The following is a 23,556-nucleotide window of genomic DNA, read 5'->3' as shown; positions in this document are numbered from 1 at the left end:
TTTCTCCTACCTCCCGAGCGAAAGATGGATTTGTGAAGCGCTGTGATACATTTGTACTATTTGTAAGAGCGCTATAGAAATACTAATATTGTATTGTATTGTATTGTATCACAAAAATCTTATCAAAAATTGCGATAACGACTGAAATACTAGGAGATATCACTTTTTTTTTCTCTCAGTAAACAGTAACAACAATGTAGAAGGCTTCTTCAAGAAACAATCCTATCTTTATAACAGCTATTGTTCACTTTATATATCTAACAATACTTATCATTGATTATACTGAGTGAAATTGTTGCATTGGTTGTTTTTATCAGGAACTAACATTTCAGAACTATTATGAAGCACTATTTAAATCCGAGTTCGTTTCATCTGCAAAACAATGGTAAATAATATCTTTAAAAGACAGGATCATTGCAAAGAATAGTTGTAGACCCTTGTGATTTTCTTTATCACTCTGAAGTTAGGAAAACAAACGAGGAAACAGAAGGAAATCGTCTTTGCATTAAGTCCCCTCTTCCCACCCACCCCTACTTAACAAAAAAAAAATAGATCCACCCCAGGGATTAGTGTGCATCCTATGCAGAGACAACTGAAAGAAAAGATGCAGATTCCGAGAATGTCCTATCGAGGCCCGAATTCACAGATGTAGCTCATTTGCTGGCTGCATGGATCGTCTCTCAGCGCATATCCATTGTAGCTCCCGCAGTCTTGTTCGGCTGCAGAGGGGCCCCAAGGCTGACCCCACTCCCACATACTACTTGAGAGGGGAAAGGTACCACCGACACGTTCCCACGTATAGATCCCTTCAGACGATCTGTCATTCAGCCCTGTCCATATCCGAGGGAAGGTCGTAATTCCGTAGTGCGAAATGAGAACATCTTCCCGGATGCCGGACAGCTCACCAGGCGTTTCTATGACAACCAAATAGCCTCCCAGTTCATCGCATGCATCCCGGGCCTCCTCCCAGGTCTGTTGGCCCTGGCGGTAGAGATAGCAGGAGTCTGGGGACGACGCATCACCAGGGCAGACGATTTCTTGATTACAAAGAAGACAAGAATAGCAAAAATAAATACACGCAAGTTGTGGAAATGCTAAATCAGGATGATACTCATACAGTAAAAAAAAAAAAAAAAAAAAAAAAAAAAAAGTTTCTCTTTTTTCATAAATTCAGTCAAATTCATAAATGTTTTCTGACAACCTTAATGTATCCGAGCATACATTAACTCACATCGCTTTACGTGACTTACTGAATGTGGCTGTTGACGTGCTGTTATAGTCACAATCATATTTACAATCGTATTTACGTACCCACTTCACACAGTTCTCCGACAAATGACCTGGTGCACGTGCAAGTGAATTTCTCAAAAGATTCAGAGCATGTTCCCCCGTTCAGACAAGGAGTAGGCACGCAATCTGCAATGTGTATAGAGTAATAAAAAAAGTGATAGTATCGTTAATGCATCAAAGTTGTTTTACTCTATCTCTGAAGAGACATGTAAAATAAGCCAGATGCGTGTGATGGCGCTATACACAATTGCTATATGGATTGCAGGAGCAACAACAAACCTTGACAAACGTGCACTGATCAGAGGTTGATAGTCCAGCCCACCAACCTACAAGAGGTAGCTCCGGTGAGGGAAAACAAAAATCAGCTGAGAGTACATGGGTTATCTACAGGGGGGTGTTTTAGATTAAAGAAACTCAGCATGAGAATGAAAATGGCTATCATCTTACTCAGCTAATGTGCACTGTTTAATTCTGTCTTTGGTTCGACAAGATAAATGTTATTGTGTTTATAGTCATTAACCATTCCCAATTTCGTTTGTTGTTTGTCACCATGTGCGAAATAACATGATAGTTGGTTAATTAAAGATGTAGTCCCAGCCGAACTATGTAGTTAACATGTATGTGTGATTCTGACCATTGCATAGGTTAGAATAACATATCAACTAACGGGAGTGCCATAATACACGGATAATTATTAGCAACAACTTACCCGGATGGGCACAGTAAAGGTTGGTCTTTCCTCTCGCTGCTTCGGGAACTATGACGTCGTACTGAGGATGATCACGAGGGACATATTTGGGTGTCGACCGGACAACATTGCCGGTTTTTTCAGAGAACATCTCGGGACAGACATTTTCCAATTCTGATGCCACATTCGGACATGTGGGTTCTCCCCGTATGGTTGTTTCTGCACATAAACACACATTGATTAGGAATGTGCAATGGCATAATTTGATATCAGGGAGTCACAGGTATTACAATACGTAACACACAATGTCTTTCTTTAATACTGCTAGAGTGGATTGTCTCAAAGGTTTACAGTCGTTTGACCTGTTAGTAACAACTGTAAAGATATCATTGTTGCCTGATAGACAATTCTCAACTAGACGCCTGTGCACAGCTGCAGCAGTAAGTACACACTTTGCAGATTTCACAGCAAGAACTGATAAGATTGGACTAGGTTCTAGATTTTTGTGAAATCTTTATGAAAGTGAAAACCTTAAATTTTTAGGCCCCAAAACAACGCCAATATTTTGATGTTGCCAGAGAGGGGTAAATATACTGTCGTCCTACAAGATCATGTGATCAAACAGCGCCGAGATATATATATATATATATATATATATATATATATGTATATATATATATATATTGCATTTAGAAAAATGATAAAACAGAACTGTGTCAAGGCTCCGAAAAAAAAAAAATCAAATTGAAATTGAAATTCAAGTGAAAATTTATTTCCAACAGCATATTTGTGTTGATACAAATTCAAAGAGGAAAAAAAAAAGTATGATATATTTCAACTTTATATGTGATAAAAACCTAAAATGACAATAGATCTAAAAACGTTTTATCCTGGCGAGGAAAAAAACGCTTTTAGATCTATTGCCATTTTAGGTTTTTATCATATACATTGTACATGTATGATATATATATATATATGAAGAGTTTGTTTGCAAAAACCGATAAGACCATTTTTGAAGATTTTGAAGTACGGTCTCTGTCATGCATAAAGTATAAAATAATACCTTTTAAATGATATATTGGTCAATACATATAAAGGATATTTTTGAAGTTATGGTCAAAAGAAGCAAAAATTTTCTTATTATTCTCTTTATTTTTCTTGACATTTAATCGCAAATATCTACATTTGACAAATATGGACTTATCGGTTTTTGCAAACAAACTCTTCATATATATATATATATATATATATATATATATATATATATAATTATTATATATATATATGAAAATTTTGATTGCAAAACGCAATGTTCATCCTTTTTCACTGAATTGAGAAAAATAAGATTTTCTATTTCGAATATTTCTTGAAGAATAAGACCCATGATTTTTTTTTTTGATTGTTAAACTCTATGAAAATTTCAAAATCACACATAGACCTAAAATCTAAGTATGCAAGATTTCTGGGAAAATCAATGAATTTGATTTTTTTTTAAATCAAAATGCAATAAATCCACAGGGTCCTTTCATTGCAAAACGCAATAAATCCAAGCTGTCCATTATTCAAGTGTATTTTTTCAGATTAATACTTTGGAGTTCTTTGGGGCAGCACGTACATCAAAAGTACACAGAAACAAACACATTCAAACACACACTTACACTCACGCGCACACACGCACGCGCACACACACATACACAAACACACGCATGCACGCACGCATGCATAGCGCAGATTGCGGGCATGAAGACTAGGTTTTCGAACACATTCATTGCACTCTTTCTCTCCTATGCGCGCGCGCACACACGCAAGCACGCACGCACACACACACACATACAAACACGGCAGTCGCACAAACACACACACAAACAAACACACACACAAGCACACTGTACAGGCACAAACGCACTCGAAGTTCTTTTTGAGAAGTTCTTTGTGGAGTCTGTTAATTTTAGAGTTTTTCTAGGCAGCTGGTACATACATTACACACACAGTTACAAGGACATCATTAACATGCAAACCCACACACACACTCCTGCACACACACACACACACACACACACACACACACACAAACAAACACACACAAACTCGCGTGCAAAAAGACGCAAAATACAACAAATAAGGGCAATGGAGCAGCACAGGTAGGCCTATACACAAATGATACATTGCTAAATTTTCCACTCTCCAAACACACATACATACGCACACACACACATGCACACACATACACACACACAAACACACACGCTTGCACAATGAGAATGAGGGCAGAGGAGCAAAGAAAGGTTTACGCATAAATAATTATGCAGTTATATTTCTACGTCCATGAACAACAGATTGAAAGCAACATCTACAAAAACAATATTTGGCACTTATTGCGTTTTGCAATCAATCTCTTCATATATATATAATATATATACAGTATATTATGTGACCCTGCACCACAAAACAAACAAAAAGTCGCCAGACATGGATTTTTAGTTAAGGACAGATTCTGAAAAAGCAGACTCTTCTAAGCTTTAAAAGGATGTATCGCTGAATTGAAATGGACTCTCCTGATTTATCTAAATATTGGAAAGAAAGCACACATTCTGGAAAAGTGTGAACCAAGAAAACAGGCCCTAAAGTACCGGGTGTAAATGTCTATTAAAGCGTTTAATCTTTTATACAAAGCCGTGCTATAGTTGTTCGATGAATGGGACAAAAAACAGGATGTAAACCACTGGAACAACAACAATGAAGAGATTATTAGATTAAGTTGAAATTGGGCATGCACTATCAAACACATTCTGTCCATGGATCATGGCAACTTTCAAAGCATCAACTTTATCCCTTCAAAAGTTATCAGACTTGAAAGTGAAGATACATACACATATATCATATACATTGATGGTACCATACATATAAATGGATATACATTATTGCTAACAAGGTAAGTTTCTTCATTATGCCCCAGTCACATACAAAACACGGATGCTCAAGGATCTACACGGTGATCCGGGGACGTCCGGGGATATCCGGGGAGATCCGGGATTTGGTATGACTGTACACACGGTATCAACACGGCAGCTACACGGATAAGGCCGGAAGAGCGCGGCGTCTACAGGGACAAACACGGCAGCTACACGGCAGCCACACGGACCACCCCGGATTGCTCTGCCAACACGGCAATCCCCGGATGACGCCGGATGTTTTTGACCTCCAAAAGTTGCCGTGTTGGCCTCCCGGCGTCAACACGGATCTCTCCCCGGATCAGATCCGAATATACAGCGATACAGTTTCTTCATTGCCTTTACAATGTACAACAGAACATATCAGTGATGCAATAAATAACGCAGAAGGGCTACAGCTTTCGACTTGATTTGCATGCAGCCCTCGTACATAATACATAACATAATAGGAAAATAGGGGGAGGGATGACTTGCATAGAGATAGGATAGAAGAAAGGGGAGAGGAGAGGTCTGTCTGCTTTCGCTAATGCACAAAGTTAGATCATCTGGATCACTGAATAGTAAAACATGGCAAAATATTTTCTCACTGAGGTACAGTTGAACAGTTACAGGTCATGGTCGGTTACATAACATTACGCAATAAGGCTGAACGGCGATAATTCAACGAGGGAATTTCATATACAATACAATTGCAATGACATTACAAGATCACTGATATCCAGAGAGCAGCATTGTCTTTACAGCTTTCTTGAAAGAATACATAGACTTTAAAGTTCGAATTTCTGAAGGAAGAGAGTTCCAAATATCAGGTCCAGTGTGTCTGATAGATTTCAGAGCCATCACCGTTTTAGGATTTTGTACATGAAATTTATCAGATTGCCTTGTGGGATAAGAATGTATATCCTTGTTTAACTGAAATAATCAGAAGAAAGAAGATGGCAACTGACCGTTATACAAACGAAACATAAAAAGTGAATTTTGCACACACACACAAAAAAAATATCATTTACCTTTGGTGTTTTTAATTCTTCGAACAAAGGATCTGAATGGTCCCGATGACCTGAATTGGTACATATACGTATAGTTTTCTTTTGTAGAAGCAATATACTGTCAATGTGACTTTTCGCAGTTGCCCAAACAATGTTACAATATGAGATATTCGACATTATATTCCGCATACTAAGAATGTTGCAATAGGATTGGTCCAGAGCTGATCAGCTGGTGAAGCGTAGTTTTGCCCATCACATCACCTGAGAAGAAAAGTTCGTTACACTATGTTGATAGTCCCTTTTGTTTCGCTGATCTCCACACAGTCCACATAGTCCAAACGCAAGATGAGTACGCGCGATATAAAAGTCCGTTGCACTGTGGACTATCATGTGACCTAGGTCACTTGATAGTACTCAGTGCAACGCACTTTCACTTCGGTGCCGCGCGGTGCGCGCAGCAAATTCATTGTTTTGTCATCTACGCGCACACGTAGCGTAAGCCCTAAGGATACCTAAAGACAGCTAAAACGGTTTCAGATGTGGAATTAAATGGGAATTTCTAGGACCCTAGATGTGGAATATAAAGCAAATTATAAACTTTCAGTTTCAGGCCATGAGACAAACTATCACTTCCTCGGCGATCTGAATGTGTACGCTATCTTTCTTCAGATGCGCTTCGGAAAGATAGCTACATCCAGATCGCCTCGGAAGTGATAGTTTGTCCCATCACCTTCACCAACGTTGATTATTTGAAGAGTTTGTTTGCAAAAACCGATGAGTCCATATTTGCCAAATGGAGATATTTGCGATTAAAGCTCAAGAAAAATAAAGAAAATAATAAGAAAATGTTTGCTTCTTTTGACCATAACTTCAAAAATGTACCTTTATATGTAATGACCAATATATCATTTAAAAGGTATCATTCTGTACTTCATGACAGAGACCGTACTTCAAAAACTTCAAAAATGGACTTATCGGTTTTTGCGAACAAACTCTTCATTTGCTTGATATCAACGAATTATTCAGATATATGTATATATACATACATGCATACGTGCATATACATGTGAAACTAATGTTCAAAATAATGGTTTCATTCGAAAAGAGAGGCTCGTGTAAAAGATCCGATAAAAGCACCTGTCATGCTCAATGCTCATGAACATATTATTTAATAATGGATATGTATTCTATAGAAAACGTTAACCTTTGGAAAGGGACAAGGACTGCTTGTGCTGGAGATGAAGGTTAGTTTGAGTTTATTTATCTAACCGTGGGTAAAAGCTTGCTATCAGTAATAAGTTTTTTTTTTTTTTTTTTCAGCAAGGCCTTGAAATGATAACGATCCACAAGACGCACGAGGGCGCCCTCCAGCTCCGGTCGCGACGTCATAGGACACCGAACTCGGCGCGATAACGCCTGGCAGTTGGTAGTAACAGGAGCTCTGAAGGCAGTAGTATAGCGTATTATAATTGTAACAGAGATTTTGATGAGTTTGATTTGATCTATTGAATTCAGTGGAATTTTTGATGTAAGTAGACGAGCAGATAATTCATTTATGTTGCATTGCGTTATGATGAGATTTGTCAGAAAGCATAGAACCCGCAGAATTAATTTTTTTGTTTATTGCATTTTGAATAAAAAAAAAATCACGCTGTGTTATTTACGTGGTCCATATTAGAGTATAAAAGTAGCGCAGTATGTTCCCCCTGACCCATATAAATCCCCCCTCGTCTCGTTAAACGCTCGTCTACCATTTTGTGCAGGGTCTTATATATACTCTGTGTGTGTGTGTGTGTGTGTGTGTGTGTGTGTGTGTGTGACAGAAAGCAAAGAGTCGCAACAAAAAGTTGAAACAGTTCAATCTTGTTAATTGAAAGGGTTTTTCACATTTCTGGAACAGCTTTTCTTGTTCTACGTCTGTTTGACTTTGGGATCATAAAACGAAATAGAATGTGTGTTTTAGCAGTTTTTATAAAACACTCTTTATTCTATAAACTAGTGTGATTGGATATGTCTTAGAGTCCCATTTTCATTTCTTAAACATCTTTTACACGCAACTTTGATAAGTTTTCAAAAGATGATGCTACTGCTTTGAAAGTTGGTATTTGTCGTGGAAAGAATGTGCTAACAGAACATGTTTGAATTCAGCTTAATCTGATAATCTCTCCATTGTTGTGCTATGGTGGCTTAAATCCTGTTTCGTTTTGTTTTGCTTGTTACCTCCGCCAAGGGGGGAGGTTATGCTTTCGTTACCGTTGGTTTGGTTTGTTAGTTACCTCCGACAAGGGAGGAGGTTATGTTTTCGTTACCGTTGGTTTGTTAGTTAGTTTGTCCGTGTGCAAAATAACTCAAAAAGTTGTGCACGGATTTAGATGAAACTTGCAAGAAAGGTTGAGACTGACACAAGTAACAAATGATAAATTTTAGTGGTGATCAGGAAATTTTTACGGATTTTATGAAGGATTTTCGGTATTTTGCCAGGTAGGGTCAAAGAACTTGGGAGTTCAAGCTGCGCATTTTTAAGGTTTTCATTGCGCGCACTAAAGTGCGTGCTCTAGTTTCTGCTGGGGAGAGGCGCGCCGCGCATCTGAGGGTTTATGACGTAACAAAGGCTTCTATATTGGGAAATCGGGCGACTTTTCAGTGGGTTGTAAGTTGAAAGTTTATTTTACTCAACAACTCATACTCTGGATCTCAGAGTCCAATGTAAAAACATATATCACATTATTAATTCAATAATACAGAATTGCAAATAACTTTAACAAGTGTACAAAACAACTATAACAAAGTAAATAAGAATGAAATATGATTGATAAAAAGAAAAAATGTACAGAAATATACAATATATACAGGATATAATTATGGTGAAAAAAAAAACAAAGAAAGGGAAATATGACGAGAGAGAGAGAGAGAGAGAAGGGAAATAGAGGTGAAGAGTGAGAAGGACACAAAACTAGTGACAAAGTACCTATACAAATTAACAAAATAAATACGAGTTATATATAGTTCAGAAAAAAAAAAATAAAAAGAAACAGAAAAAACCCGCAGACATACGGAAATATATTCATACGCTAAGAAAACAAATAATGAAGGAAATATGGAGACGAAAAGGAGAAGAAGAGAAATGGAGGGGAGAGTTAGAAGACAAATAAGTCATAAATTGATTGTAAAGAAGGCACAGCCTGTAAAAAAAAAAAGGCTTATACGTAGTATTTACAAAAAGGACAAAAATATACTAATAATCTAAACATGTGTCATTATAATATAATTACAAAACTTGGTTAAATTGGAAAGGACTGTTCTCTTTTGACAATTAAATAATTGATCTATCTGCATAGTATTTAGGTATTTCCAGTAATATTTTAGTAGTATTTCCTTCGTTGTTCATTAGAGAGGCTACACTGACAAAGGTGGAAAGTAGCTGCTTGGCGGATGTCTGCGCTCTCACAGTGCTTTTCTAGTTACCTCCGCCAAGGGGGAGATTATGTTTTCGTTACCGTTGGTTTGTTTGTTATTTAGTTAGTTCGTTTGTCCGTGTGCAAAATAACTAAAAAAGTAGTTAACGGATTGGGATGAAACTTGCAGGAAAGGTTGAGAATGACACAAGTAACAAATGATTAACTTTTGGTAGTGATCGAGAATTTTTTTGGGGAATATATGAAGGATTTTTGATATTTTGGCAGGTAGGGTCAATGAACTTGGGAGTTCAAGCTGCGCGTATTTGAGGTTTGCATGCACGCACTAAAGCGCTTGCTCTATTTTCTGCTAGGGCGCAGCTGATGGTTTATGACGTAACAAAGGATTCTATATTGGGAAATCGGACGGCTTTCAGCACACAAGAAATGCAGTACGTATGGGTGCATGGAAATCACTGATCTCTGTGGAAGAACAAGATCAGTGCGGGTGGAAAATAATGGGCTGCATGCTCCTGCTTGGCGGAGGTCTGCGCTCTCAGAGTGCTTCTCTAGTTTTGTTTTGTTTTTCTGTTCTTTTCCATTTCAACGCGCAGCCAGCAGGGCTCGGTAAAGATTAAGCGCTAGAATAGAGCTTACACTTGTTAGGAATCTTTATTTTTCTTCTTCTCAGTTCACATTTTTCCAGAGTGTGTGCTTTCTCTTCGACATTTTAGATAGGTTAGGAGAGTCATTTGAATCGAGTCATGCGTCGTTTTTAACGTACCAGGGCATTTAGCCCCTAGCTAAATATTGGTTAGGGACAAGGTTAGAATAAAGATAAGGGTTAGGTTTAGGATAAGGATAAGGATTAGGATGAGGTTCAGGATTAGGATTCGGATTAGGGTTACGGTTAAGGTTAGGGTTAGGGTTTGGGTTAGGGTTAGGGTTAGGGTCTTGGAAAAGGTCCGGGTAATTGACCGGGGGGGGGGGGGGAGTTGTTGCCCTGGACCCTGCTTTTTCAAAATATGTTCCTGACTAAAACAAAAAAATAATGATAATAATAATAATGATAATAAAAAAATAAAAAAATGAAAACAAAACATATTATCTGGCGACTTTTGGCTAGATAACGAAGAGGGATTTATAATTTCACATTTAATCAAAATACATTTTTTTTTTATCTTCGTTCCAATCAATTCAATGCATGTCCTTTTACAATAGGATACACTTACCGCTTATCACTGAGAGGAGAAATATCACGTTTCGGATATGAATGCGTTCTGAAGACTGCATTTTAACAATTAATTTTCCTGGGTGTGAAAAAGAAGAAATGGAATCATAAAAAGACAATGATAATATTACGTGAAATCAATTGAGTATATGAATATAAGAACGACCCAAGTCCATGGAAGACCATTTCGCGTAAACTAAAAAAAACTTCATATCTTTTTTGTTTGTCCAAATAATATTCTATTTAACTGCGATGGGAAGGCAACATTGTATATACAAATTAGAACATATATTATTATGACAATTAACATTAACATTAATTGTGGAGACGCCATTTTGTGTGATGGACTTGGGTCGTTCTTTGATTCATATACATGATATTCTGCTATAGAGATGAGAGAAGGACGAGAGAGGGCGCTATAATATGAATGTAAGAATGACCCAAGTCCTTCATTCTTACATTCATATAAGATTTAACTCATTTATTTCAGGCACTTCCGGGGGTAATTAGGACTTATCATTTACACACAAGATGAGTCCATGCATAAGCTACAATTTCCCATGTCAAACTGAATTTGGCCAAAAAATTGGACTTGGGTCGTTCTTATATTCATTTTCTCAATTCTGTAAGAGTATCATTACTCCGGACTCTGGTCACATTACTTCCCGTCAGTACTGACAGTGCTCACTCATAATCATCATTACAGCACACTCTCCCAACGAAAGAGAAGTGAGGGATCTTTAATGACCTTTTCATGATGTAACACATTTCAAATTAAATCATATATAGAAGTGTTTATCGTTAAAGGTCCAGTTTACCTTTGGGAGCAGTGATTTCAAAAATGTTCCAGATATCACATTTGATGCATAGAATAGGTCTGTTGTATCATAAAACATCCTACCATATGAAATATTTGCAATAAAACCTAAAATATAAGGAGATGTCAGGGTTTTTCTCAATAAACCGTAACTGTATACGGTTTAGTCTGGAAACATTTTTATTATAACTATTGTTCACATTTTGTGTATTTAACAGCACTTAACATCGATTATACGGATTCAAATTTCGACAGTGGTTGTTTCTATCCCTAACTCACATTTTAGAACTATTTTAAAGCACTAATGCTTTCATCTGCAAATGGTAAATTATGCCTTTAACATGATATAATGCTTACGTATCTTACATAAGGTAGAGCTTTTTGAAGGTTGTTGCGGTATAGATTAAAAAAAAAAAGTTTCGTTTTGAAAGCCGATTGTAAATCAACGTTAAAACTCACGCAGAAAGCTGACATGAAGTTCATCGGTGATTCTTTGCTTCTTCAAATTGGAAGCAACTCAAAGGACGTGCAAGCATGAAGGTAGTTAAAAAGTGGCCTCTAAATAATTCACGATTGAAACTTCAAGGAAAGAGGATCACATTTATATTTGATACGTTTTTCAATTTATTACCATTTTATTCCAACTGCTGCCCTGCGCGCTACTTTTCCACATGGTGTTTTTTCCAATAAGGTGGGACACGAAGACATCTTCCTTCAAGTATCATCCGTGCATCCGTTTTATTGAATTGCATTTATATTATCCTCAAGGACTTTTCCCAGTTTCCCATCAAAGTACGAACAATGGCAAGTTGCAGATTGTTCTCTTGTCCGTGTACTCTTGGTGTTGTTGTTTTTTTGTACTCAAATAATATCATGATATCATCGCAGTTTACCTCCAGTCCAGTGGATATCCTAAGTATCTCTAAAACGACGTGATATTTTTTTTTCGTCGTCAATTTGTTTATTATTAGTATTGTACACATTCAGTTATATCCATTTATGTAAAGAAAGTATGCCTTAGTGTTTTCGAAAGCATGACCGTATGACAGTATTTCGTATGAATTATATGTTCAATGTAGAAAAGTCTGAATAAATTGGACAGAATTGAATTCTGTATATTCGTATGAAATTTACAATAACAGAAACTATAGTGTTATTGTCAACAACAGAGATCCGATTTTCATAAAATGCATACTCGGATATAAGTTACTTCTTATATATCATTAATCGGAATAAAACCGTTATACGTAGATTATGTCAAGTTGAGCAACATCAGTTCCGTTTAATGTATTATGTTTTTTTATCCAAGAAATAAAACCATTGACAGTAAAACAAGTGATAAAACAAAATGTATATAAAACATGCCTCTTGAGTGCAGTAAAAACTCAGCATACGTGTATATACGGAAAACACATAATTATTTGAGGCAATGATCATGATATATATATACATTATGTATATATATATATATATATATATATATATATATATATATATAATAGCATACATACTTATGATACAGGCCGGCTGCAGTGCATGGCAAAAGTAATAGTGCACGCAAAATATAACGATTGCAAACGATAACCCACTATCGATGTGACTATCGATTTTTGCTCCCTCACTTTAATCATCGAGTACTTGAATCCCGCATCCTATCGACGCGATCGCGCCACAACCGCGATATGCTTTGCTCGATATGAAGAGTTTGTTCGCAAAAACCGATAAGTCCATTTTTGAAGATTTTGAAGTACGGTCGCTGTCATAAAGTACAAAATAATACCTTTTAAATGATGTATTGGTCACTACATATAAAGGTACATTTTTAAAGTTATGGTCAAAAGAAGCAAAGATTTTATTTATTATTCTCTTTATTTTTCTTGGCCTTTAATCGCAAATATCTCAATTTGGCAACTATGGACTTATCGGTTTTTGCAAACAAACTCTTCATATTATCGTTGTTCTCGATTCTCGCTGTCTATGCCAGCAACTTATCTGTGTGTGACTAGACTTTCAGCGGTAGATGAAAACAGCAGGTTCGCTACTTTTACGGAGACTGATCTATATAAACAGTATCTTAGGCGATAAGACACAAAGAAAACAAAGGTTGTCATCAAATACGCCCTAGAATTTTGGACTCCTACTGTTCTGAAAAAAAAGGAATCAATCCGACGGATATTGAGCAAGTCAACCTAAGGTTTGTGCCGCTTTCTCCGTACATTCTACGGGGAAGTGCGCCGTGGAAATGGGCAGCGTATGTACGGTATACGCTAAGCGTTCTTTGATCACGCTACGCTATAAACTTTTACAACGACATTTACAACACACTCTCGGCATCCACATATGCAGCAATGCCGTGGTGACTTCAATGATGGTGACTTGCTACATAAAGTGAAATTCAACGCCTACAATGCCTGGCACGATCCTTGTGTTTAAATCCAGTAGATCCTTTATCCTTCAATACATCATCTAGTCCTGGTCCTGGACCCAGTGCAGTGAGTAGGGCGTCTAACGTGTTAGATCCATAGACCTAACGTTATAGTATTAGGGTCAAGTGTTAACTAGCTCTGTCGCTCGTAGATCTAACGTTAGTCCTAACCTATCGTACTGTTTGCACTGTTAGATCTAGATCTAGATATACTATAGACCCTAGACTCGATAGTTGACAGGTTCAAAGAAACTGGTATGGTCTAGACACGTGCAGAGTCTTAATTGATCTAGGCTTTCGTATTTTTTTTTTCAATTTATCTTGCCCGGGTATATATGCTATTATTTTTATATAACACAGAGTGCATGACATCTTATTGCACTATAACAAGAACCAAGCACCTCCAAATTCTGAATTTGCCCTTCAGGCAATTTTATTAAATTCGGCCTGCGGCCTCATTGAATATAACTGGCCTTCGGGGCAAATTCAGAATTTGTCGGTGCTTATATTGTTATAGTGTATTCAGCCTCATGCACTATATATATAATATATTATACTACATATATATTACTCAGTATATTTATATATGATTATATATATGTGACCCGCTACAAGAAAAAGGTCCTAAAGTCGCGCACGGTCGAAGCCGTGAAAATCGAGTTTGAAGTCAGAGCATTAAAATTGGTCAAAAGTTACGATTTTCTGATTTTGATATTGGAGTCTAACATGTCTTCTATCATCTGTCGAAATTTTGAAGCAAAATGATCAAAGGAAAGATAAAAAATAGCGTTTTTCTGAGCCATGTTGTTTGGCGTTTCAACGAAGCAGAAACTGGTTCGAAAATTTGGATTGAGCGCCACATATAGGTTCCGCCCCTAACAACGACCAGAGTGATCTCATTGGTCAGTTTGCTGCTTGCTGCTAACCGAAGCGTGAAGCTCGCACACTGCCCAGTCGACTGGTGCGTGCGGACGGGGTGCGCAGTTTCAGCCGCTTCTCACATTCTGGTCACTGATTGGCTGGTGAGGAGACCGCCGACGCTGATGTGCTTGAATAAACTCTTCGGGGGTTGCTAGGGCTTACCTTCTATTGTCCAGAGGTGAAAACTGACTTGCGTGTCCGTTGATCGCGATTGTGTCGAAAGGAAGACTTTTAGGGCGCTTTTCTCGAAACAGTGATTTTCCAGACGTCTCGACATGCTCTCTTTTAAACGTCGATATCTCCGCAGCCGATTATTCTTATAAAATGTGTTATATATCAATTTAAAGCAGAAAGATTAGGGGATTATATCATGCAATTTTCAAATAATCGACCCCGTCCGACTTTAGGATCATTTTGTTGTAGCGGGTCATATATATATATATATATATGTATTTATATATATATATATGATTATGATTCCAGGGAATTAAGTGGATGATGTCCCGTCAAGAGAAATACCATCCATTCTAAAAATATGTCCAATATTACTATTAATCTCACTTGGTCAAAAGAAAAAAAAAATGATGTTACTGCTTTCTTCTTTAAAGTTCCTCCCCTGATAAAAAAAAAGAGGCAACTCGCGATTCTGCCAGTGACATGGCAAGTATTCAAATAATTAACAAACGACATTATAATCATTTTTCCTAAGAAAACTTTATGTACCCTTGCAATATCATCTATGACCTTGCATCACAAAACCAACAAGTCGCCAGACATAGATTTTTAGGTAAGAGCAGATTCTGAAAGAACAGACTGTACGCTTTAAAATGATCTATAACTCTACTGTTCTGTATGTTCTGTATGCATTAGCATTGATATTCTATTTTTATCATTTTCAGTTTTTTCCCGACCTGCGTATCTCAATATAACTACATGTATATCTTTACAAATGACTTAAATAAGCTACATCAAATACAATAGCTAAAAAAAAAAAACCTCGAATAATACATTATTTACTCATTATTTATCTAGCGATCCACGTCCAACAAGCTTTTCTTTTTAGTGGATCACTATTTTCCATAATCGAATCTTTTTTCCGCACGCCCACGAAGTATATATGTACTGTTCCTCCTAATTATTGTATATATATATATAATATATATATAAATATATGTTGTTATATAATTTATCTCGGATACTACATGAATCTTTTGCAAATGTTTGAACAACATTAATTCTTGACATGTATACTTTGTACTACGTTTTGATTTTCGTTGATTGGAAATAAACTATGATTGAATTGAATTGAATTACTGAAATGGACTCTCCTAACCTATCTAAAAGATGGAAAGAAATCACACACTCCGGAAAAGTGTGAACTGAGAAAAGAAGCTGTGGTCAGAAGTACAGGGTCTACTGAACGGTTTAATCTTTACCTAGCCGCACTAGTTGTGTGATGAATGGACAAAAATATGATGTAAACCATCACAGCAACAACAGTAATGGGACTATCAGAATAACCTGAAATTGACCACTTGACGCTTAATGAACACATTTCGTCCGTGATTAATTCCAACTTGCAGAGCAGTAGCATCATTTTTTCTGAAGTTATTAGAGTTGAAATTGAAGAGTGTGTTAAAGTTTTTTTTTTAAGGAATGAAAGGGGACTCTATAAGACACACCTAATCACACTATTCTAAAAAAAAAAAAAAAAAAAATGTTCGAGAAAAACTGCTAAAAATACAGTAATAAACCTGTTCGTTTAGTAATCCCAAACTTCAGTTCAATGTAGAAGAGTTGCTTGAAATGAAACATCAATGCATGCGACTTTTCGTATATAGTTATGGTTTATTCAGAAAAAATAGTGATATCTCCTTAAACTTAAGGCTTTATCAAAAAGAAATATATAAATGGTAGGATGTTTTACAATACAACTGACCTACACAATGCATCAAATGTGATATCTTGAGCATTTTTTGTTTTTGTTTTAATCAATGCTCCCAAAGGTAAACAGGACCTTTAACGTTTGCAGTAGTGGAAAGGTGGAAATCTTGTGACAAACATCTGCAAAGCTAATGAATCATCGCCTATAAAAATCAACACGTAAACTTGCACTTCTCTTTCATTAAAAGTAGCAGTAATAATAATACTGCTATATCTATCAGCTAGACCATTGTAGGAGGTTCAATTTTAGTTTATGCCCCATGAATTCCATTCACTATTTTGAAGCTTTCTTTAAAAAAAAACCAAAAAAAAAAAAACACTACACCTCAAAAAAAAAAGGGACACAAGCAAACAAACAAAAACACACAAACAGAAAAAAAATGAAAAAATAAGACATCAAGGAAGGGTTACCAAAATCTTACTGTAGGAGTGCAGGAGAAGTGGGCGTTCATTGCGTTTTCAGTAGGCGTATAGATTAGTAACGTTATTACATTAATGTGAGCTTTACCAGCCTATAACTAGGTAAATCTTCAGACTTTTTTGTTTTGTTTTGTTTTGTTTTGTTTTATATTCTTTGCTTGTTTTTTTATAATCCTGTTTTTCTCCCTTTTTTATAGAGGCATTATTTTGTAGTCATATTCCTGCTCCTGAAATAATACCCTGCTCCGATGACGTTTAGCAGAAATGCAATAAAAACACCAAAGAAATATGGCTGTGATTTATGTATTACGCATACTGGGTGTTAGAAAAAAACATTTCCCACTTTTGATCCTCAATAGTTTAATATATATATATATATATATATATATATATATATATATATATATCAGATAACACTGACATTGATATGAGCAATAGCTGAATAGTGTACAATTTGTTTGAGGCAATTTCAAAATGTCAGCATAATTCAGTTTCATTAAATTTAACATTAATTTTTCAGTTAGGTTTCAGATTTTGCTCTACTTTCTACTGTACAAAACTTTCACTTTGCACAGAAGTCAGTTGGTGTGTATGGGAGTGTGTAGTTGACATCCAGGCAATGGTCCTGGACAATGATCAGGATTTGAATGCCATCTATCTATTCATGAGAAGTTCCACTATCACAGCTAGTCTTTATTCATTCTGAAATGTGGTGTATGCAAGCACGTGGAAACATGTGCTTACTTTTTTATGTGCATGCATTTCACCCTGTGCTAAGAATTCAGACTAGCAGTGCCCAAGCAATCCATCATGAATAATTGATAAAGCATTCATGAGCCTTGGAGCAGAGCTCTGAACAGGTGGTATCCAGGTTCATTGTTCAGGGTCATTGTAAGTACACATTGTGTAAAGTTCAGGTTTTGTACAGAGGGTTAAAATTTGACCAAAATCTGGAACCTAACTTTGAGATTAATCATGGATTTCATGAAGCTAATATAGATTTTCATATTCAAATCACCTCCAACTAATTGTACACTATTCAGCTATTACTCATATCAATGATAGTTTTATATGATATATAGTTTTTGAGCTATTAAGCATCGAAAGTGGGAAATGTTTTATGTAACACCTAGTATAAACTTGCAACACGTTTATTGAATAAACCAAACTTGTACTTTATCTTTTATCTCTGACTGGGGTGTTTTTAGAAAAGGTTCTATGACAAGTTTTAATGTCCATCAAATAAATTGGAAGTAGGCCTACAAGACGAGGACGAGAACAATGGACAATTCGCGGAGACTTCATGATGAGCATTGACCTCAACAAAGAACCAAATGCTCTTACTGCATGGGCATACGGTTCATTGCTTTTAATAGCTTTTCTGATATTCTAAGTAACCCAATTTGAGTTACTAAATAATTATTTTCATTGTAGCTTATAATATGTACGTCATTATTTTTCTTCAATTCAAAACACCGCGTGACTTAGAAAGTTAGTACATACCGACTGAGGAATCCCGTTTTGTCCGAAGAAGTCAGCGCAATGATGACAACATAATGCAGTATACGTACTGAAAAGCGATTTAAAGTCAATGCTGCATCAACTCCTCCTGAATTGGATGGGTTTATACACACTGACTCACGAAGTACTCCCCGCTGTAGATCCTGATTGTCATGAACATCGCATTATAATGGCAGCTTCTAGTTCGCTGTAAATTTTATTTGCAATTCCCCTTTCCATCACACGACACCGTTATTGTCCTTTTGAATACCACGCTTCCCACAATAATTGACGGTTTTGTGTTTATGTTCATGGAAAACCGTTCATATTCTAACCCTACGAGTATGTGGCATTCATCTTTCAAACGATGGGTTCCTTTGATCTGCAATGCAAATCAAGCGAGCTCTCGGTCCGAGGAGACACGTTTTTGTCTCTCTACGTGGTATGTCTACAACATCCTAACCTTGTTCATTTATTTGTTTCATTTCCCATCTAAGAAGATGGCTGGATTTCCACCGTGAGAAGGCATGCAACGTACAATTTATGTGCTTTCTGTCTTACCATATGATTTGTGAGCAAAAGTTCACGGTTGATGCCAAAATGGCGGTTTGGGCATGTTTCCCATGGTATATTTATTCCAACCGATGGAATTTATGTTTTGGAAAGCTAAAAACGACTTTTGGACACGATACTGGCCAATTCATGGTTGAATGAGCACATTATAAAACAAGCGAAAAATAATATTGAAATTATGCACTAAATAATACTTTTGTGCACTTGAATCAATCAAATGACTTTTTTTTTCAGTGTGTAATAGACTGATGTGCATGATCTTGTGGCATTTCCTTCAACGTGTCACCGTGACGCTTCAATAAGCACGTGGGGCTGGTAAACCCTTTTTATCCTATAAACGGACTAAATTCAGTTCCTGTTTTGTATTGATTTCAAAATGGTTAGTGGTGAATTACTCTAATTTCATTTTGATAAACTTTCCGCTGTGTTATGCTTCAGTGAGCATAAGAAATGCGCCTATCAAAAGAATTTGTAGGCCTAAGGATTCGAAACTGCGTCTATGTACTGTAATGGTGGTAAATTCTTGCTTCATGGTGACACCAGTTCATGTAGGCCTATCCACTATTTCACTGTAGAATAACACAGGCTGTCAATACAATGATAAGTGCTAATTTCAGCATGAGTTTTTCATCATCAGTTTTCACCATTATTAAGAATGTGTTCTCATAGTGTACATGTATAGGGAAGCAGGTGTTTGATATAGGACCTACTGTCGGCCCTTTCATGATTGAATGACCTCAGAAAATAAAACCAAACGGACATTTTGTTTCACTTTGCATTTCAATTTAAAAGGAATTTCAAGCTTAACATTCATATTGCTATTTTGTAGTCATGTTCCTTACCTCAATCAATGATTTATCTTTATTCTATACCTTGTAAATGCCCCCTTTTCATACAAAAATCGAAATAACAAAATTGATCTTTAGGATGTCACCAAAAATCAAGATCTTTACGCCATATCAATAGCCATTAGCAAGGTCCCAAGGATTTAATTTGCATAATTGCTCATCTGTGTGGTCACTGAAGCGTAACACAGTGGGATTTTCATCCGAATAAGATCAGAATAGAAGAATACTTCAATACTTAACCAAAGGTAGCTATTGAATTTTAATCCATTGACATAAAAGGGGATTTCCGGACCCACGTGCTCATTGAGCAGTAAAATTTTGAAAGAAACACCAGAGGAATGCTGATCAACACTTGCATCTGCTCTTAAGAAAAAAAAAATCATTCAGTTGATTTTCAAATCACGGAATTAAAGCCATACATAGAGCACTATTTTAAAGTGGTAATCTTTTTCTTTTGAATGTGCTCATTCAACCGTGAATTGACATATATTGTGTGCAAACATCATAATTAGGTTTCCAAAACATGGATTAGGCCTTGTGGGATAAAAATTTATCTCAGGAAACATGTCAAAACTGCCATTTAGGAAGTTTTTCCCCTGTGATCACTCAACCGTGAAATTTTACCCACAAGTCATATGGAAGCACATAAGTTGTATGTTGCCAGTCTCCTTGTGCTGAAAATTCGAATTTTTTTCCCCGATATCATTCAATCGAGTTAAGAAATTGAGCTTGTGAACTTTTTGCCTTCAGAGTATGCTCTATTGAATATCTCATGGGAGGTATAGGTAAGAAATACAGCTGCATGCCTCTGCGTTCAATTTGCCCCATCGGTTCCACATTTAGAAATAACATCAATTTGAAGGCTTTGTTTGCAAAAACCGATAAGTCCATTTTTGAAGATTTTGAAGTACGGTCTCTGTCATAAAGTACAAAATAATACCTTTTGAATGATATATTGGTCACTACATATAAAGGTATATTTTTGAAGTTATGGTCAAAAGAAGCAAAAATTTTCTTATTATTCTCTTTATTTTTCTTGACCTTTAATCGCAAATATCTCCATTTTGCAGATATGGACTTATCGGTTTTTGCAAACAAACTCTTCATTTGTTTTAGGAGGAACTTATTTTGGGGTTTAGTGTTTATATAACGTATTACCAATGTCTAACAGGAAACCCCATCCCATTTGTTTCAGTAGTCAAGAGAAATGAGAGTCTTTGCAGATCATGGCAAGAATCTCTCTCATGCAAGTTGTGTCCATTGTGTTTACATACTAAATATGCACTCCAAGACCATCTTATTACTACACTTGGAAGAAACAGACCTGTGACATGCTTTACAGCAATCTACATTTCTCTGTGACCACTTAAACGAATTGAATGGGTATTTATGCAAAATGTAGGCAAGATGTCTTATTTTCAGACCCTGAAATACAATGTAGCATTCCGAAAGTTCAATCATGTTAAGATTACCAATGCAGAAATCCGAATTTGATTTTTTTTTTTTTTTTTTGGGGGGGGGGGACATCGACTGTACAGTGTATATCCAAGAATGAATCAATGCTGGTTAGTATAATTTGATTTGATTTGATTTGATTTGATTTGATTTGATTTGATTTCTGCTTAATTCCCTTACATCAGATATGATTATGCACAAGTCATTTATGACAAACAGTATATCTACACATAGTTTTTTAGTACAAAACAAGACAAATACAAACAGCTTAGGGAACTTAAACAGAAGGGTCTCCAGAATAAGCCGAGACTTGACGGTATGGAGACTCTATGCTTAGCTACTTCAAGTTTCAAGTTTATTTAACCAATTCATTAAACATTTGACATTTTACAAAAGGATACAGCATTAAGAATAATGAATGGTTTGGGACCCCAAAAGAAGCAGAGCTTGTAAAAAAAGGGGTCCCGGATAAACATATAAAACAAAGCAAAACATACTAAAGTTTTAAACATATTAACAAGAAGTATAATAGTAACATATTTACATAGGACAGATGCAACACAAGCACACACACACACACACACACACACACACATTCAATCACACAAACACGTGTCACAAAAACGCTCATGCACATACATATAATTCACATGAAATTGCAGAAAGATACTTTCTATTTTACTATACTTTTAAATTCAGCTTCCCTGATCAATTCTTGTTTTACAAATTTCCCTCAAGATAGATGCGACATGTACGTTTAAAGTTGGATAGTGATGAGGCTGACCTAATTCTCAATGGTTAATTATTCCATTCTCTAATACAAACATATACAAATGAATTTTGGGCAGTTTGAGTTCTTGCAAAGGGTTGATGAATGAGATTACTTTTACGCGTATTATAAGCATGAACGGCAGAATTTAACACAAACGCATCCTTCATGAAAGATTTCGGATCACCTTGTGTCTTAAACATAAAAATCAAGCAACTCAAGATAACTAATTTTTCAAATGGCAAAATATGAAGTTAAATCAACAATGGCAAACTTGGACTTCTATAGTTTGAATTTGAAATATACCTTACAGCTTTTTTCTGAAGAACAATCAACTTATCTATATGAGTCTTATAAGTATTTCCCCAAGCTACATTACAGTATATTAAATGAGGCATAACTATGGCATTATACAGAGTAATTAAGGTTTCTTTTGGTAAATAGAGACGTAACTTGGATATGATACCAACACTACGAGAAACTTTAGTACAGACGTAACTGACGTGGTCTTTCCACGATAAATATTCATCGACTATAACGCCTAGGAATCGTACATTTTGGCTTCGATCAATCTGGTTACCGCCTATAACCAGTGGAACAATGTCATTTTGGATTCTTTTCCCTCTTAATCTAAATACAACATATTGAGATTTGCTAGTATTCAATAATAGTTTATTACAACAAAACCATTCAAATATATTACCAATTTCATCATTTACAGAGTTTATTAAGGGTAACAAATAGTTGTGGTGGGCAAGTAAGCAAGTGTCATCTGCAAAAAGCGAATAAGTAAACAAGCTAGATGAATTGATAATGTCATTAATATAAATAAGGAACAATAAAGGGCCTAGGACTGAGCCCTGTGGAACACCACATGTTACTTGCCTCGACTGTGATTTAACTCCATTTACCGTTACACATTGCTGTCTATTTTGCAAGTAATCTTTAAACCAAGCTAGAGCTACCCCTCGAATACCATAATGCTCAAGCTTACACTCTAGATAGAATAAGGGAGAGAGGGAGAGAGATAGGGAAGAGTTATTAACTGTAGGGGGAAAAGGGAAAATTACAGAGTGTATGTGTACCACTCCAACTACTTTACAATGATAGTAATGATAAAAAATATAACATGATAATAATATAAAAGTTAACACGTTCAGAAGTGTTGCCTTTGCCGTAGTAATGACCGAATATGCACTACAAAAATAGTAATGAATGAATACAAAGTATTCTACATGAGGTTATCTGACATGAAATAACAAAATATATATGGTTAAATGTGCACAGTATTGGTAAGGCACATGGTATACATACGCACATAATTATACATGCTCATATAT

The 23,556-nt window shown here is 36.1% G+C and overlaps 1 protein-coding gene across 1 annotated transcript in view; it reads right to left on the bottom strand.

The window, feature by feature from the left end:
• Window positions 1-624: 624 nt before the first annotated feature.
• The window catches only part of LOC140246853 (C-type mannose receptor 2-like), a 39,500-nt gene continuing 16,568 nt past the window's right edge, over window positions 625-23,556 (bottom strand). Inside the window, exons 3-4 of the mRNA XM_072326180.1 lie at window positions 2,000-2,197; window positions 625-1,037 (exon numbers count right to left, since the gene is read on the bottom strand). Of these exons, the coding sequence (XP_072182281.1) occupies window positions 625-1,037; window positions 2,000-2,197 (611 nt within the window). The remainder of the gene's footprint in view (window positions 1,038-1,999; window positions 2,198-23,556) is intronic.

The sequence above is a fragment of the Diadema setosum genome, chromosome 3, assembly GCF_964275005.1.
Source record: "Diadema setosum chromosome 3, eeDiaSeto1, whole genome shotgun sequence".
Taxonomy (NCBI): Eukaryota; Metazoa; Echinodermata; class Echinoidea; order Diadematoida; family Diadematidae; genus Diadema; species Diadema setosum.
This window is presented reverse-complemented; position numbering and strand designations above follow the sequence as displayed.